This window comes from Pistacia vera, unplaced genomic scaffold (genome assembly GCF_008641045.1).
Source record: "Pistacia vera cultivar Batoury unplaced genomic scaffold, PisVer_v2 Contig134, whole genome shotgun sequence".
NCBI lineage: Eukaryota > Viridiplantae > Streptophyta > Magnoliopsida > Sapindales > Anacardiaceae > Pistacia > Pistacia vera.
In genome coordinates this window covers 53,122-71,667 of record NW_022195402.1, presented here as the reverse complement: position 1 = coordinate 71,667, position 18,546 = coordinate 53,122, and the positions used below count along the sequence as shown (strand labels likewise).

The 18,546-nt window shown below is 34.8% G+C and overlaps 1 protein-coding gene across 1 annotated transcript; it reads right to left on the bottom strand.

Moving 5' to 3' along the window:
• Window positions 1-1,742: 1,742 nt before the first annotated feature.
• On the bottom strand, window positions 1,743-17,482 carry LOC116122441 (protein BLISTER-like). Its single transcript, XM_031408285.1, has 10 exons — window positions 17,464-17,482; window positions 15,534-16,272; window positions 12,963-13,073; window positions 12,719-12,795; window positions 11,139-11,206; window positions 10,937-11,050; window positions 9,248-9,426; window positions 9,017-9,085; window positions 2,369-2,524; window positions 1,743-2,116 (listed from the first exon to the last, which is right to left on the bottom strand). Exons 2-10 carry the CDS (start codon window positions 15,612-15,614, stop codon window positions 2,036-2,038), a joined length of 936 nt encoding a protein of 311 aa, XP_031264145.1. The 5' UTR covers window positions 15,615-16,272; window positions 17,464-17,482; the 3' UTR covers window positions 1,743-2,035.
• Between the last annotated feature and the right edge of the window lie 1,064 nt (window positions 17,483-18,546).

Genomic DNA, 18,546 nt, shown 5'->3' with positions numbered 1-18,546 from the left:
TTCCTCAAACCCTCCATAATCTTTATTCCTTGAAATTTGTATTCGAAAAAAAAAAATGGAACAATCGAAAACTATTGTTCCAGCAACAACAAGCAATAGACCAATTATTATACAACAAGACAATTCCGTTTTTCCCACAAGTATCATTCTAGGTGAAACTAATTATTCATTATGGTCTCAACTTATGGAGATGCGCATTGGAGCACGTAACAAAGCTGGTTACCTCACCGGAGCAGCGGCAAAACCTATAACTGAAGATCCTAATTTTGGAACATGGATCATGGAAAATCAAAAGGTGAAAAGTTGGCTTATTGATACAATGAGTCCATCACTAATGCAACAATTTATTCGTCTTTCTACAGCCAAAGAAGTATGGGAAGCTGTTTCAAAGACATTCTATGACGGATCCGATGAGACTCGTCTTTTTGAATTGAATCAAAAGTCCTTCTCTATTCGACAAGACGGTAGACCATTGTCTACCTATTACAATGAACTGGTGGCTATTTTTCAAGAAATTGACCACAGGTCAACTTCTCTAGAAGAAACATTTAATCTGATTCATAACAATCAGCAACAAATTTTCTGTATCAGTGTTTTTCTATTGTAACGTATATTCAATCCAAAATATAATACAAAACTAAATAAATGGATAAGTTATATAAAAATGTTCATGGTAAAAAACTAAATAAATGTATAAATTATATAAAAATCGTTATTAACCTGCACAAATCTCTCTAATCTCCCTTTGAACAAATCTCTGTAATCTCCCTTTCCTGTATCTCTCTTTCGACTGTAAAAAATTGGCTATGGTTTGATGAAATGAAGTTTGATGAAATGAACAGATGATAGATTTCGTTATTCACACGGTACCTGGAAAATGAGAAGAAAACGTTTGTTGCGGGAAGAAATGGCTGAGGAATGCAGACGCTGAGACGAGGAACAAACGGCAACGATGAAGCAGAAGGGACGACGAATTTTGGCGCTGGTTTTCTTTCGCTTTAGCTCTTGTAATTGGAGAAGCGTATTGGAGAAGCTAATATAAACAAAAAAATAATTTATTACTAAAACGCGAAATTTTTTTTTTTTTTAAATTTTTAATAACATTATGGACGGATTATGGACGCCCGTCCACAATTAATGGACGGCCGTCCACAAGTTAGGGATGACCGTCCAATATTTAAAAAATATTTTTTTTAAGAATTAATTTTGGACGGGCGTCCAAAACTTACGGACCCCCGTCCAAAATTAAGGGACGGCCGTCCACAATTGGTGGACGGGCGTCCCCATGGAATTTTTTTTTTTTTCATATTTGGGTGAAGGACGGGCGTCCATTATTTGTGGACGCCCGTCCAAAATTAATGGACGGCCGTCCATAGTGGATGGACGGCCATCCCTAAGCTTTTACAAATTTTTTTATTTTATTTTAATAGGGACGGGCGTCCATATTATATGGACGACCGTCCCTAGCATATGGACGCCCGTCCATATTTGTGGACGCCCTTCCAAAATTAATGGACGGCCGTCCATAATGGATGGACGGCCGTCCCTAAACTTTTACAAACTTTTTTATTTTATTTTAATATGGACGGGCGTTCATATTTTATGAACGACCGTCCCTCACATATGGACGCCCGTCCATATTTGATGGACGGGCGTCCATGTGAGTGAACGACCGTCTAAATTCTAGAAAAAAATTATAAAGAAATGGGAGAACGCGTTCCAAGTCTACCACAAAAATTCGGTGCAAAAATTTCGGTGTCCGTAGTGTTATTGTTAAAATTTAATATCTAAAACATGAAACGTTAATGGCCATAAGGGACTGTCTTTATTGTTTTCTGTGTAAAAGTAATGACAATAGGAATTCCAAATCGATGGGAAGCCCTATCAAGACAAGCTCACTTTTCTTCCCTTTTAGAAAAGAATGGGGTTGTATAAACGACTCAAAAATTTACAAATTACGACCTCCATTGTATCGCCAAAACATGGTAGGCTAACGAGAAATAGAGGCAGAATTGACAAACTATCCTCATATGTATCAAAGAAGCTTGCTGGTTCTTCGCCTTGATGGTCCACCAGGGAAGAGCTTCATAATCCATCCCAAGACCCTTTCTACAACCTGATGGGAAAAATAGAAACAAGAGTGTTTTAATGAGAAAATCAGTATGTTGAAAATGAAATAAATCTCTAATGCAAATTTGTTTCGGGCCCAATATCAACCAGAAAAGAGATATTTGCATTTCTGGATAGACATTCATGGGTTACTATATGCTGTGGCAAAAAAATTGTAAAATATTGGGGGCCATATTTAAAGTCATTGATAAATGGAATATCGACTTTCAATGTATATCTGATGAGAAAAAGAAAGTACCTCATCTCCCTCATCTGCATATGGCGTATTATCATGCACAGTGTGAGGCTCAAGCTGTCTGATTGAAGTATTCCCACTAGCCATACTTTGAGCAGTCAGAAGCTCTAGTCTTTGAGTTTGAGCTTCGAGTTTTCGGGACAACTCCTTGTTCAAATCCTTCAAACATTAAAAACAAATGAGGAAAAGAATCACAAGCACGATACAGTACAAAATATGAGAGAATTAGTCATTGGCAAGAAGTAAACAAAAGTGTAATTCTTTTGTGAAAATTAAAGATTGGAAAATAATTAGCTCAAAATCTTGGAAGAAAATATACATCCAACTGGCTCAATCCAAATCAAGCTGAACATGATCAAATAAAAACTGATTCTAACAGTCAATCCACAAGTTGCACCCTAGATATTCCCTTGCCCCAAAGGAACTTTTCTTTTCCTTTGAGCACATGGCCAATTTGAGTCCAACAAATCTAGGAAAACGAAAGGAGTATAATTTTGTATTCGAGTAACGAAAGAAAAGAAAAGAATGGGCAACCTGCACATAAAAAGGACAAGCTAAAACAATTTATGACAAACTGAGAAAAGGATTAGCAGGATAATCATGGCCACTATAAACTCAATGAGGAAACAAATCTGGAAAGTGAAGCAACAAAAGATAAGAGGGAAGCAAATCATAGCATAGCCAAGGTGGCGTGGGAAGACATTAAAACATAGTGTTTTATTCTGAACAAGGCCCTTAACAAGATTGAATGCCTTAAAAAATCAATCAATCAACCCAAAACAAACAAGATCAAAGGCTTTGATACTTTTAGTTGAAATTGTAAAATTAGAACTGTTGAAGTGTATAATTTTATATTAGAATATTAGAATTATAATCAATATATATTAAGAACAAAATCTATAAAATAGAAAGTCAGATTATTCATTTCTTAAATTAGATTATTTGTTTCCCAGATTAGTTCTTTATTTTCCTATATATTGATGTATTATTTTCTAATCATAATACAAGAAATACAAACACACTATTAGTTCTTCCTGATTTTTCACATGGTATCAGAGCTAGGTTGTTAGAAATTTAAATTTTTTTTTTTTTTTCGGGCGACGATTAAGCGTCTCTCTCTGGTGGTCAGAACCTCCATCTAACCATACACGTCTCATCATCTCCATCTCGCCGGCAAAACCTCACAAAAATTGACGTCATCGGTCGCTGCACACCCTCCACGCACGATGTTTCTTTCTGGCAGATCCAACTCCGATCTCCTTTTTCGGCGAGCGTCAGTTCTCACCGCCAACACCAGCTTGCTCAGAAGACGACGAAGAGCAAAACCCACTAAGGTTCTACTGCCTTCGATGTCAAACTCCGATAGCTTCACTAGATTATGCCGCTGTCCTCGCCGGATCTTCTTCTCCGATCTATTTGTTTGCTCTGTGTTACCTCTGGTTCTGGTTTCCAGTCAGATTTGCTAGTTATCATGGTTACTTCCAACTCAAACTCCACTTTTGGTGGTTTTTCTTTCTTGTCTCTCCCATTAATCACCACTGATAAGTTGATTGGGAGTGCGAATTATTCTTCTTGGGCTGCCTCTGTCGAGTTATGGTGTACGGGTCAAGGTCTAGAGGATCACTTGACCACAAAGGCTGTCAACATCACATCAGATAAGTCTTCCTGGATCAAAACTTATGCTTTATTGTGTAATCTATTATGGCAGTCCATTGACACTACTCTGCATTCCATTTACAAAACATACCGCACATGTTGTAAGATATGGAGTTAGGCTAAACTACTATATACCAATGATATTCAATGCTTGTATTCCGTTGTGTCCAATCTCATTCATCTAAACCGTTGTGTCCAATCTCATTCATCTAAAACAACAAGATATGAGTATGTCAAATTTTCTTGGTAAGATGACCTCCTTCAAGGCAGAGTACAATCTTCTCCTACCCGCTGGTAAATCTGCTGCAGAAGATCTAGCACAATGAGATAAATTCTTCATGGTTCTAACCCTTGCTGCTATTAGTCCTGATCTCACTCCTGTACGAGATCAGATTTTAGCTAGCGCTACTGTGCGATCTCTTGATGAAGTATTTGCTAGGTTACTTCGGGTTTCATCCCCAAGTACTATCCCCCAGTTCTACCGCTATTGATTCTTCTACTTTGATTTCTCAGTCTCAAACTACTTATAAAGGAGAACGGGGAGATCATGGTCGAAGTAAACGACCCAAGTGTAGTTACTGTCATCATTGGGGGCATACCAGAGAAAAATGTTACAAATTACATGGTCGCCCTACTCGGACTGCTAATGTTGCTCAGGTTGATCTTCGTTCTAACTCTTCTAAAGGACACACTCAACCATCATTAACTCTCACTGGGGCTGATTATGAAGAATACCTCCAGTTTCAGGCAAATAAGTAGTCTCCTTCATCTATTGCCTTTATCGCTCAATCGGGTAATTCAGTCGCATGCCTTACTTAGTCTTCTTCTCTTGGACCTTGGGTTCTTGACTCAGGTGCCTCTGATCACATTTCTGGTAACCCTCACTTACTTTCTCATTTAACTAATGCTGCATCTTTACCATCCATTACTTTAGCCAATGGCTCCAAAGCTGTAGGTCATGCCAAACCACTTCCATCCTTAGAATTAGACTCTGTTCTCTATATTCCCAATTGTCCATTTAATCTTGTCTCTGTTAGTAAACCTACCCGCTCTCTAAATTGTTCTATATCTTTTGATACCGACTCTGTTGTTTTACAGGATCGAGGGACAGGACGGATGATTGGTATAGGACATGAGTCATAGGGCCTCTATCATCTTCATCTACCATCTATAGCATGCACTGTCACTGAATCTCCAACACTCCTTCATAATCGTTTGGGTCATCCCAGTTTAGTAAAGCTTAAAAAGATGCATCCTAGTCTATCTAATTTATCGTCTTTAAATTGTGAGTCATGTAAGCTTGGAAAACATTCTCATAACACCTTTCCAAATCGTGTCAATAAACGAGTTGCGTCCCCTTTTGAGTTAGTTCATTCAGATGTTTGGAGAACTTGTCGTGTGTCATCTGTTTTAGGTTTTCAGTACTTTGTTACCTTTATTGATGATTACTCATGCTGTACTTGGTTATTCCTAATGAAAACTAGTTCCGAGTTATTTTCCATCTTTGAATCTTTTTCTGCAGAAATTAAGACTCAATTTGATTATGTTATTCGAGTATTACGCAGTGATAATGCTCGCGAGTATTTCTCTGATCCTTTTACTAAATTCATATCTTCTCAGGGAATCATTCATTAGTCCTCTTGTGCTTATACCCCAAAACAAAATAGGGTTGTTGAGTGTAAAAACAGACATCTCATTGAAACTGCTTATACCTTACTTTTACATAATAAAGTCCCTTTTCGTTTTTGGGCGAACGTTGTTTTGACCGCCTATTTCTTAATAAATTGGATGCCCTCTTCTATCCTCAACGACAAGGTACCTCATTCCATTTTATTTCTTGATCAATCATTGTATTCTATCCCTCCTCGTGTCTTTGGGTGCACATGCTTTATCCATGTTTTCCCTCCTGGTTAGGACAAACTGGCACCTAAATCTATTGTGTGTATTTTCTTAGGGTATTCACGTCTTCAGAAAGGATATAAGTGTTATTCTTCATCAACACATCGCTATTTTCTCTCTGCTGATGTTACATTTTTTGAGTTGTCTCCATTCTTTTCTTCTTCTACCTTAGATTGTGAGTCAATAACTACGATCCTTCCCATATCGTCCATTACCAATCTTCTTGAGTCTGTCATAGCCCCACAGTCTTCTACTACCAAGTCTCCCATTACAAACCATAGTCTTGTTCCATTTACAGGTACTACTTCTGATCCGACTAGTGTCCCTGAGGCTCCTGTCGATGGCAGTCCTGCTCCTGATTCCTCCAATGCCACGATCCTCTCTCCTGATGATCAGTTTCCCATTATCATTCGTAAAGGTATATGGTCTATTCGCAACCCTCATCCGATCTATAATTTTTTTAAGTTATCATCGTTTATCTTTATCATATTGTGCATTTGTGTCCACACTTTCTTCTGTTTTTGTCCCTTCCAATGTTCATGAGACACTCTCTGATCCCAGATGACGTTAGGCAATGGTTGATGAGATGATTGCTTCGCATCATAATCACACATGAGAGTTAGTTCCATTACCTCCAGGACATTCAACTGTTGGGTGTCGTTGGATTTATACAGTCAAAGTTAGTCCTAATGGTCAAGTTGATCGCTTAAAGGCTCGATTAGTTGCCAAGGGCTACACTCAGATACATGGGACGAATTATTTTGATACTTTTTCCCTGGTTGCTAAGATGTCTTCTGTCTGCTTATTCTTAACAATAGCTACTATTAAACATTGGCCTCTACATCAATTGGATATTAAGAATATCTTTCTTCATGGTAAACTTCAGGAAGATATTTATATGGAGCAACCTCCTGGGTTTGTGCTCAGGGGGAGTCTATCTTGGTATGCAAACTTCGTCGTTCTCTATATGGTTTGAAACAATCTCCTCGTGCCTGATTTGGACGATTCAGTACTGTTATCCAAAAGTTTGGTATGATTCGGTGCGAGTCTGATCATTCTATCTTTTATAGACATACAACACCAAGGCAATGTATCTATCTAGTTGTCTATGTTGATATTGTCATTACAGGGAGTGATCAAGATGGTATTGAACAATTGAAGAAGCATTTATTCAGACACTTTCAGACCAAAGATTTAGGAATTCTTAAATACTTCCTTGGTATAGAAGTTGCTCGGTCCAAATCTGGTATTGTTATCTCTCAGAGAAAGTATGCACTAAATATTCTTGAAGAAACAGGAATGTCAGATTGCATACCAATAGACTCTCCTATGGATCCTAATTTAAAACTCTCATCTAAACAAGGGGAGCCACTGGCTGATCCTGGAAGATACCGAAGACTGGTTGGTAAACTTAATTATCTCACTATCATATGACTTGATATTTCCTTTTCTGTTAGTGTTGTAAGTCAATTCCTACAGTCTCCATGTGATAGTCATTGGGATGCAGTTGTTTGGATTTTAAGGTATATAAAGGGTGCACCAGGCAAAGACTTGTTATATGAGAACAGGGGTAATTCACATATTGTTGGATATTCTAATGCTGATTGGGCAGGGCCTCCATCTGATAGACGTTCTACTTCGGGTTTTTGTGTTCTTATTGGAGGAAACCTAATGTCTTGGAAAAGTAAGAAGCAAGCTGTTGTTGCCCGATCAAGCGCAAAAGCTAAATATCGTGCAATGGCCTTAGCTACTTGTGAGCTCATTTGATTAAAGCAACTGATCCAAGAGTTAAAATTTTTAAAAGTGTCACAAATGAAGTTACTCTGTGATAATCAAGTTGCTTTCCATATTGCCTCTAATCCAGTATTTTATGAGAGGACTAACCACATAAAAATTGATTGTCATTTTATTCGGGAAAAAGTTCTATCTTGATGTATTACTAATAGTCATGTCAATTCCAACGGCCAGTTAGCAGACATCCTCACTAAATCTCTCAAGGGTCCGTGCATTGATTTTATCTATAGCTAAGCTTGGTGCATATAACTTATATGCTCCAGCTATTGTTGTAGATAATCATGCAAAATCTTACAGATATTGCATGATTAAGTGAATAAATCTATAATAGGATATTAGGATTGTAATCAATACATAATAGGAACAAATCTGTAAAATAGGAGTGTATAAATCTATAATAGGATATTAGGATTGTAATCAATACATAATAGGAACAAATCTGTAAAATAGGAAGTTAGATTTTTTATTTCCTAGATTAGATTATTTATTTCCTAGATTAGTTCTTTATTTTCCTAAATATTGATATATAATTTGTCAATGCAATATATAAGAAAATTACAATCAGTTATCTGTTTGTAACAAGCTTGAGGGAGAGTGTTGAAGTGTATAATTCTATATTAGGAATATTAAGAACAAAATATATAAAATAGGAAGTTAGATAATTCATTTCTTAGATTAGATTATTTGTTTCCTAGATTAGTTCTTTATTTTCTTATATATTGATGTATTATTTTTTTATCATAATACAAGAAATAAAAACATACTATTAGTTCTCTCTGATTTTTCACAAGAACCATACTTCTTATTGAAATTTTAAAATGAGAAGTGTTTTTCAGAATAATGAGGTAAAAGATAAAGGGCAAGGAGATAAGACAAGTGTTTATTCACGTAATAACAGGCAAACTGTTTATTCATGTCAGGCCACTTAAGAAATTGTTATGCCAAAAATGTCAATATCAAGCTAAAATATGTATCATATGTCCACATCATTGCAAGATAATCCGATTCCCATTGGAATTTTTAGTTTTAAGTGACTTAAACTAGGAAATCTTATATTGATTTAAAAACATATTCCTCGTGTAGTAGTCTAACCTGGAAAGAAAATTATTATAGGACATTTATGCTACTTCATGATACGACAGAGGCTTCAAGTTTTTAACAGGTTAAAAAATAAATAAACTGTGACCACAATCAAAATATTCAAATTAAATTCTTCTTTGAGGAGCCTAAAAGAAAGTTATTAACGACTTGAAACACAAGTGCTAACTGTATAATAAATATTTTGGTACAGGTTAAAAGTACCTTCAACTTAGAACTTTGAGATAACTCAGATGATAAAGCTTGCATCAACTCTTCCTTCTCCAACGCTAACTGAAACCAGATAAGGTCCATTTGTGATTTTAATAAGAATACTTTAGCGATCTACTTCAACTTCCACAAAAATGACATTTTATAACAAAATGACAAAATCAGGCGAAAAGACTCTAAATCGTAATGAAGAAAATAATTTACGGGCATTAGAACAAACAATACCTCAGAAGTTAGTGCATTGATATTCTGTATCATTGTCATCTGATCAGATGGAATATTCACAGCTAAAACTTCAAGTTCTAATTGCCCATTTTCAGGTAGCAACAATGAACTGGACATATCAGTTCCAGCATGAGAAACAGTATCATGCATCTCCCGGTTGGAGTTGTCTACAGTAGTATCTGCATTTTTCACATAAATGAGAGAAATTAGTTTAGCACCCAGCAGATAACCAAAAATTAAATAAAAATAAAATAAGAAAACACCTTAGAATTAAACCAACTCTTAAAGAAAAGATCATAAACAATATCCACTATTCACTCATTTAATTGCTTATTTCTACATTTCATCATCTCCAAACTTGAAGAAGCTGAAGTATGTTCACTCACTATTCATAAACATTATAACTCAGATCAACCTCATATCCACACACTCAAACACCAAATCAGAAGGGGAAACAAGATACTTAGAGAAATAAAAATTGGACAGTTTCCTGGATTATAATGTTGACTAAAATTCACAGATAGACATTCTACCCATTGGAGGTCATGAGAGATTAAACTACACGTATATACCAATCCTAACATTCTCAGAATTTAAAGTAACACAATCATTCAGGATGAAGAAGAAAGAGGAGGTCAAAGTGGGCCAGGGTCCAACCAATGTTAAAAAATGCAGCTTCAGATAACTGCACAATAAACTTAAATTTCGGCCCTCTCAATGTATTAGATTAGGCCCTAAATTTTCATAAATCATTTCAGGCTACTACGATGCCTGCCTCTTCCCAAACCCCTGATATTTGCTTATTCAGTAGCACTATCAGCTCATGAATGAACTTAACTGATGTCTATGCTATGCTTCTTGACCAATATTTCATCAGTTACTAAACTACCTAAAGCTTCTATTATTACATCAAATATAGTCTAACCCCTCTGCAAATAGTAAGGGCATTATTGTTTTCCTTAAAACAGAGAATCAAACCCCACAGAAGAAAAACTTTTGTAATTCCAAAATATATTTTTGTTCTTTGAGAGTCCTCTACACATGATAATGAATTCATTTATTTGTTGAATGAAGAAAACCTAGCCAATCATTCTGACAGATTTGTGATCATAAGTAAATACCAGTAAACTAAAAAAGGAATTCTATATTGTCAAATACAGATAATAAAATCAATTCATTTCTGTCTGATGATCATATTAAAGTTACCCTGGGCACCAAGGGAAATTTTAATATCCACAGTTGTAGAATATGCACAAGCCTGGTCTCAAACATAAAGAATTAAATGCATTAACACAATAATAGAGGATCCATACTTCAAACATCTTTGCTATATGTCAAACAAATCCTAGCTTTTAAGAAGTCAAATCACTTAAAACTGAACATCCCAATCCAATTCCATGGAACCAAACTTAAAGTTTTCTAAATCTGCAACAGAGGTTATGGTTCTAAATTTCATTACAGTAAATCCATTCTACTTTTGTGGTGCAACAAAAATGAAAAGAAGATTTAGCTAGCACATCAAATGTTAAAGTCTAGAGGACTGGATGCAAAGTATATCATGCAGGGCACTAAATCCTTAGCAACCAAAATGATCTTGTTAACTTGAATTTTCCTATACAAGCAGACTTGTTGACTAAATCCAACGTCAATATTTACAGAATAGAAATAAGAAAACTAAGCAATGATTACCTAGATCTTCAGTGGAAGTTGACATATCTTTCCTGCTGGTAGAATTCTTATTAAGATCAACAGATTTCCCACTACCAGAAGCTTTCCGAAGCTTAGATTGCAACACCTTCTTCTCTGTGTAATACAAATTAAAATGAGAAGATAAGCATATAATTCAATGTAGACATTAAGTATCATATTGACTCAATATTAGCATCCTCACCTTCTTGAAGAGCATCAATAGTTGACTGCAAATCCTGACGCTCTTTCTCCAGGCTAGACATTTTCCTTCTGCAAGATTCAATTGAAATAAAATGACCTGTTTTTATAAGATAACTTACTCTATATTCTGGAAATATAGTATTCTCAAGTCTCAAGGATGACATCAGATATATTGCAAATTAAAGAAAGATGACAAGAAAAGCACCCCAAAAAATTAATGCAAAAAAAAGAGAAAAAAACAGAGTTATACTCCAGTGTAGGACTTCAGGATGACCAATCCTAAAAATTTCCACTAGGCAAGTTTAAATGACCTATCAATTACATATATCTTCTATATGTAATGTTATTCATGTTTTCCCTCTCATTTTTTTTTTTTTTTTTTTTTTTAAATTTGTTACAGGAAGCATGAAAGTGTCAATAAGAATGCACAATCAGCAAAGCAGGTCTCTAAACATATCAGTACCAAACAGCTCCTCAAAATGCTAGGCATCTTGGTAACTTAAAACCTTTACTTTTCATTTACAACATCTTAAGCAGCTCTTTAAAATGCAACTAGTTTAAGAAAGAATAAGATAAGTCATAAAAAAGAACACCAAAAACATATTAATATTAAAAACAAAGAAAAAATCAACTTTTTTCATCACAATAGGTTCCATTGTTAAGGCAAATGAAAAAGTCTAAGTCTCCAAATACCAGGTGCAAGAACATGAGCTGCCATTTAAAGCAAACATGTAGAAGCTCTGGACAGGATCCAGATTACCTATCTCAAACCTTATCATGGAATACCAACACCAATAATGGACCAACTCAAAATACTGTGATAAAATTCCCAAAATTTCAAATAAATTAGAGTTAATAGCATTAACCCCCATAGGTTTGTTTAATAACAAAAATCTCACGGGGTTTATGAAATAACAGATATCCCACTACAGTTAAATTTTAGGTGTTAAAATAAACAACAGGAGTTATTCAGTAAATATTAGTTAACTTTTATAATGGTATAGGTTCTAACATACCACTAATTGTTCACTAACATTATAGGGATTTTTGTTATTCCAGAAGCCTCAGGGGCAATTTGTTATTTCAGAAACCTCGGGAGAATTTTTATTATTACATCATACCTCAGGGGTCAATGTCTTTAACTCAATAAATTATCATAACCTAATTCATACACATATTAGTTATAGTACAGAATTATGCATTAGAGTAATGTTACAGCCACCGACGGTAGTGCACCGAATTATGTGGTAAAATCTTGACCGTTGATTAATATTAAGTTAAAATTAATCAACGGTCAGGATTTTGCCACGTCATTCGGTGCACTATTGTCGGTGGCTGTATTATTTTCCTTATGCGTTATGACCATCAAAGTTGAAGAACCATTCTATAATTTTCATGCTACTCATAGTATAACAATAATTAGAATTACTAACAAATCCAGACACAGCATCAGAACAAACTGCATGCACAAGGCACAGCTTCTGAACACAAATACAATGTAGGACCAATAATAAGTCCATAGATGCATGAGCTGTACATTACCACATCTTCATATTCGATCACATAAAAATTAAAGCATACTTGTATGAAGAGATTTCAGATTGAGAGTTCTCCAATTGCCTCTCCAGCTTTAGCTCACTCGACCGAAGTCTGAGTGCCTGAAAAGATTATACAAAGAACTGATATTTTAAGGGAAAACAAAATATATCCAATGCCAAAGACCACACAGGTCAACTGTGGATATAATTAAGAACATTAAAAAAAAATATATATATATATATATCTTATTGTTAGTAAAGCTTCAAGTATCAACAAAATTTATGACCTTTTCTTCCAAACCAATTACTTCAGAAGCCAATATCTTGGCACGTTCTTCAGATGCATTACATTCTAGTCGAGCAATTGCATATTCATTTTTGACAGACTCAAGTTCTACCTGCAAAGATGAGATAAAATTTGGTAAGAGAAAAAAAAAATCAAAGAGATGAAATATAGTAACAACATTGAGAAATTCCACCACCAGAAAGCATAGGGAACTAATTAGAACTACCACAACTATCACATATGACACACTTTGTAGAAAATCCATAACATAGCAACATACCCATATATCATTTTTTAGTAGAAAATATCAAACATGGCCCCAGCCAAAATGATATTCCTTCAATTCCTCCAAAGCTTCAAAACAGCACATAGGAGATCATGAAAGGCAAACCATTGTTTAAGCTAATACTTTCACCAGTGTACCAAAATTGGTCCAAGAAAACCTAACTTTCCTATCGTTTATAATACCAAAAATCTTCAGTCTGCACACACATTAATCCATCCTCAACTCTCCAAAAACACCAAAGTGATAGAATAGCAGGACTGCTATACGAAATAGTCATATAATTTCCAGATCTTGATTTTCATTGAATGATTAACCAGAAAAGTAGGGACGAACCAATTAACATAACCATAAGCCTATCCATATCTAATGAAAAATTTGGTACGAGATTAATTAAATGACTATATAATTACTAATCCAGATCCAAGCCCCAATTACTAAATATATTGCTGCATATTGATTTCTTTCATTTAGTATGATCAACACCACCATGAGTGAAAAATTTGATAAAATTTAATTCAAAGCTCAAGAAAAGAATGTCAATCTCAGAAATTTTAAACATTGGAGAAAGCATCTTTTGTTCCTTATGTAGCAAGGGTAAGTACCCATTTAAAAGATATCCCACATACTAAAGACCTTTTGCTTGTGATTTGCAAGACACTTCACATTAATGATTAGTATATATGTTAAACTTTATATACGCACAAATATACACAACTACTCATATAAGTTTAAATTTTTCAGAGTTACATGCATGGCCTCTCGTGTCAGTGCCAGAACACAACTACCATGTCCCTGATGATAAATCATAGCTTCTCATAAATTTCAACTAGCCCCTATCGGACAAACAACTACCTGAAAGCCCAGTCAAATCCCCTACTGACCCAACACATTATGTGTGTTTAGAACTGTTCTACCTGAAATACTTGCTGGAATAAATTCTTTGAACCAAAGAAAAATCACGGAGGAATGAAATTAAACAGGGATGGGACAGAGATGGGAATGAAATTGATACACCTCCTATTCACAAAGTTTATAAGTATAAAAGGGGGAAATAAACTGAAGGGCAGCGGGGTGTAAAAGACGTTATGGGCAGGGGTGTAAAGAGTGTGAAAGGGAATTGGTTAAGGGAGGTAGTTAGAGGAATATACGCGTGTCTAGCTGAGATGAAATGTATATAACTAAAGAATGTGAGAGAGTGTGGGTCTTGAGTGAATTCTGGAAATTGGTTGGGAGGTCCCTAGCTCCTCGAAGTGCTAGGATCCATATTCTATCACTTTATTGCATCTCTGTTTACTGCTATTCCATTGTTATTCTGAATTCATATATGAAATATACCATTTTGGTACCATTAAATTCTGTCTTATCTCTATAGTGTGCACTGTTCCCGTGTGTGGTTGTGTGGAGTCTGATTCAATAGGAAGTGTTTCCATCAGAATTAAATAAGGAATCCCATCCCCACAGCCAATTATATTCAGCTTAATTTTTTATGATTTCAATGAAAATTTATAATTTTCGGTAGTCACCTAATATAATTCTCATATATAGGAAAATAAAATTGTTATTTGCACCATATCAAAACATGAAACTATAAATCTTAGCACGGAATGATTAAATTATATATGATCCATCATATTCAACAATATTATTACTAAGTACTGTGTATTTTTTATTAATATATTAAAAATGGGGCAAGGTTGGGGGTCGAGGATTGAAATACCAACCTTGTCTGTTTATAACCAGGTACAAAATAATCCTGGTCCCCCTTCTTCCCCTCTTGATTAATGATTATTACCTCCCAACCCCACTATATTTGGGGCAGCTCCCTGCAGGTACCAGGGTCCCCAAAAAATTTTGGCATCCCTGATGTTGCTGTCAAACATTGGGGTGAGTTCTATACAATTTGCGTGCTTTTGTATATGCTAGAGCTTAAATGATATTGTTAGGCCTTTATCTATCAATTTAAGCTTTAGACAAAATGATAACTTAACAGGGAAGATGAAGATGCAAAGTTAGAAGACATAAATATCAATACTTTTAGAATATATTTGCAATCCCATCATAAAATGAATTTTCAGCCCATGGAATTCATATAGTAACCAGTAACACAGCAATCAATATACAGACTGGTTTGCACACTCAGTATTCATTATAATTATACGGCACATAGTACACACAGAAAATGTACAAATATATAAGTACATAATATAATGGGAAATTAAGCCTATGGATAAAGCTGCACAAAAACCATGCCTCATAGACATCAAGTTAATAACAATAAATACTAACCAGTTGGGCCTTGATCTCTTCCTGCAACTTCTCCATGTCTGATTTAAGTTGGTTGACAACGCTTCTCTGGTTATAAAACATGCAAGTAATCAAATAAATAGATAATATCAATAGACTAAGAATACAGATGAGATACCATCAAGTAAGATCACCGGGCTATCAGAAATTTCATAAAGCTGTAATGAACAAACACCAGTGCTGTGAACCCTAGGGTACAAACAGGAAATTTAATCCATAGACATTTTAATTTGATAATTAAAAGTAAATTCTCCTTCCCTTGAACTTGGACACCTATTTTATCCTCTGTTCATGAGACAACACACTATAACCCTATTGCCGATTAAATAATCCAATACTAATTATGCATAATAATGTAAAAGAACATTTAAGAAACAAACACCATCAAATAACATTAGTATTAAGAGTAACATTAAAAACTGCTATAAGTCCAGTTGAGTCTAAATGGTCTGGAATCATTTTCCAGCAACATGAACGAAACTGGCAAAGTATTATAGAAATGCATAATAAAATAACCCACAGTAATCGCACCGCCTTAAAAACACACTGGAAGACAAACTGTGAACAACATAGCCATTAGTATCATAGTTTAAAAGCCAACCTGTTGATTATAAGTATCAGTCAGCGATGAATTTTCAGCAGCCAAGGATTCTGCTAAAGCTCGTGAAGCCTCAAGAGATCGTTGCAATGAAAACTTTTCTTGTGTCAAATCTTCTATATGCTGCAGGCAAGAAAGATAATAAATATTTCTGAGACAACAAACTCATGGAACAAATTTATCAAAGCATTTGTGTGCCAATAAAGGAAAAGTCCAAGGACCGATGCTACCCTTTGCCTAAAATACAAGAGTTGTTTCAGAATTCATCAAAAACCTCCCTTAAATATTTAAATTCATATCAAACCTCTCCTGCAAATTTGTCAAAATTCAACAAAGAAATAATCCACAACAAGCTGCCTGTATTTAAGCCTCATGGGAGTTAGCAAAATTTTTCACTAAACAAAGGATTCCTGACAGATACAATAGGAAAACTGTTCCACCACGCATAAATAAATGAAAATCAAGGAGGAAATATAAGTAACCACTCTTTGATCATCAATGTATCTAAAGCAGGAAGGCAGACTTTGAGACTATTAGGCTTAAGGAAGCACATTAACCAGCTGACAAAGATTACCTTCTATTTTTGCCGTCTTTTTAAAGAAACTAATTTCTTCAAGTCCATGAATACTGACAAGTATGAATTGCTATATACTTCCAATTTAAAAAACTGTTGAATTTCAAAATAACAGTAGAAGAATTAATTTTAAGGTTCCGTGGTTAACACCAAAAACATTAACGGTACAAAACAAGGATTGTCAGACCACACATAATAGAGTACAAACCCAACTATGGTTGTTTTTTTATTTCCCTTTAATGAAAAAAGATAACACATTCGCTTTTTTTTTTTTTTTTTTTTTTTTTTTTTTTTTTTTTTTTTTTTTTTTCTTTTTTTTTTTTTTTTTTTTTCTTTTTTTTTTTTTGTTTTTTTTTTTTTTTTTTTTTTTTTTTTTTTTTTTTTTTTTTTTTTTTTTTTTTTTTTTCCTTTTTTTTTTTTTTTTTTTTTTTTTTTTTTGTAAAAAACATAGAAAAGTGCCACCTTATGCAAGCCAGACATTTTCTATAAATCTATTAACTGGCAAAATTCAAAAAATAAATATTCAATGTTCCCACACTTTTTTTTTTTTTTTTTTTTTTTTTTTTTTTGGGATAAGTTCAATGTTCCCACACATTTAATGCCATAGGATATTTTATAGAATTTACAAACATTCAAGCTACTTGAAAACATGTCACTCCAGGAAGCATAAATAACAATAGAAATTTGAATTTTTCTTTCAGAGGCTAAATAAGATATAAGAATAAAGAACAACAACAAACCAGTGAAAGCACTACATGCACCAGGTGTGGGTACCTGCTCCAGTGGCAACAAATCTTCATTCGTTTGGATGAATAGAATCCATCTCTCATTGCCATGTTGCTATCATTATTATGCACCCTCAACATGTCCGCTCCATTACTAGCAGTAACTGAAGAATTGCTTAGATAATCAAATGCACCTGACACATTAGGGACAATTATTTTGAAAAAGGTCCAATAGTTTCAGTCTCCATGAGAGCTTCTGGACAACAGATGATCCCAGAACATCTGAGTTGTTTAATGGTGAACATTAGACATAAATGACTGCTTTTCTGGTTCAGATCGTTGAAAAGGTGCCCCTGATGAAGATCTTGAAACATTAAGAGAATCAAGGAAAGATGGACGAGATCTTGTAGAAGTAAATTCATTTGCGCCTGAATACATGGTACATGATTGGAGAAACTTCTGATATCAGACTGAAACTTGAAGATTCAGATGTTCTAAATGGCACACCGTGCCCAATAGGCAAACCACTGGTAGAGGTACTGAGCTTTCCTTCTTCCATATCAAAGATCGAAGGATTATTAACTGTGAACCGCCCGCAACTTTTTCCCAACTTCAAGGGCAGACCCTCTCGGCTGTTGGAAGGTTGAGTAGAGTCTACCATTACCCAAATGTATGCAAAGGAAGTCAGTTGCTTCCCAAAGAAAGTACTAAAGAATGTTTTACAGAATTAAAAAGAACATGTGAAATTTGCTAGTTTTATCACTAAAGACATGTCCAAAAATTACAACATACCTTCAAAAGAAGAGTGGAATGTGCGGCCATTACCAAGTGTGGGACATTATTCTGAGGGATCATGTTAGTGGCAAAATCATGAGAAAAACCAGGATTGATAGCTGAAGAGATCTTCAAAGGACTGTAATTTTCTTTTAATTGCATTTCTTCCATTCCTAGAAAACTAGATCTAATAGAACTGCTACCATGATCTGACTTGCTTGAGGGCGCAGGTCAAAAATTTGGTTATATAACACCTATTGATTCTGCAGAATCTGAAGAAGCATCTATCTTAATTTTTTGATTGTTTGAATACATCTGTGCTAG

Excerpts from the sequence above, each read along its gene's own strand:
- LOC116122441 (XM_031408285.1), bottom strand. The coding sequence starts at position 15,614 with ATGTTTTATAACCAGAGAAGCGTTGTCAACCAACTTAAATCAGACATG. Across the intron at positions 9,427-10,936 it reads AACTTCCACTGAAGATCTAG|ATACTACTGTAGACAACTCC; the intron begins GTAATCATTGCT and ends TGAAAAATGCAG. Across the intron at positions 9,086-9,247 it reads TCAATGCACTAACTTCTGAG|TTAGCGTTGGAGAAGGAAGA; the intron begins GTATTGTTTGTT and ends ATCTGGTTTCAG.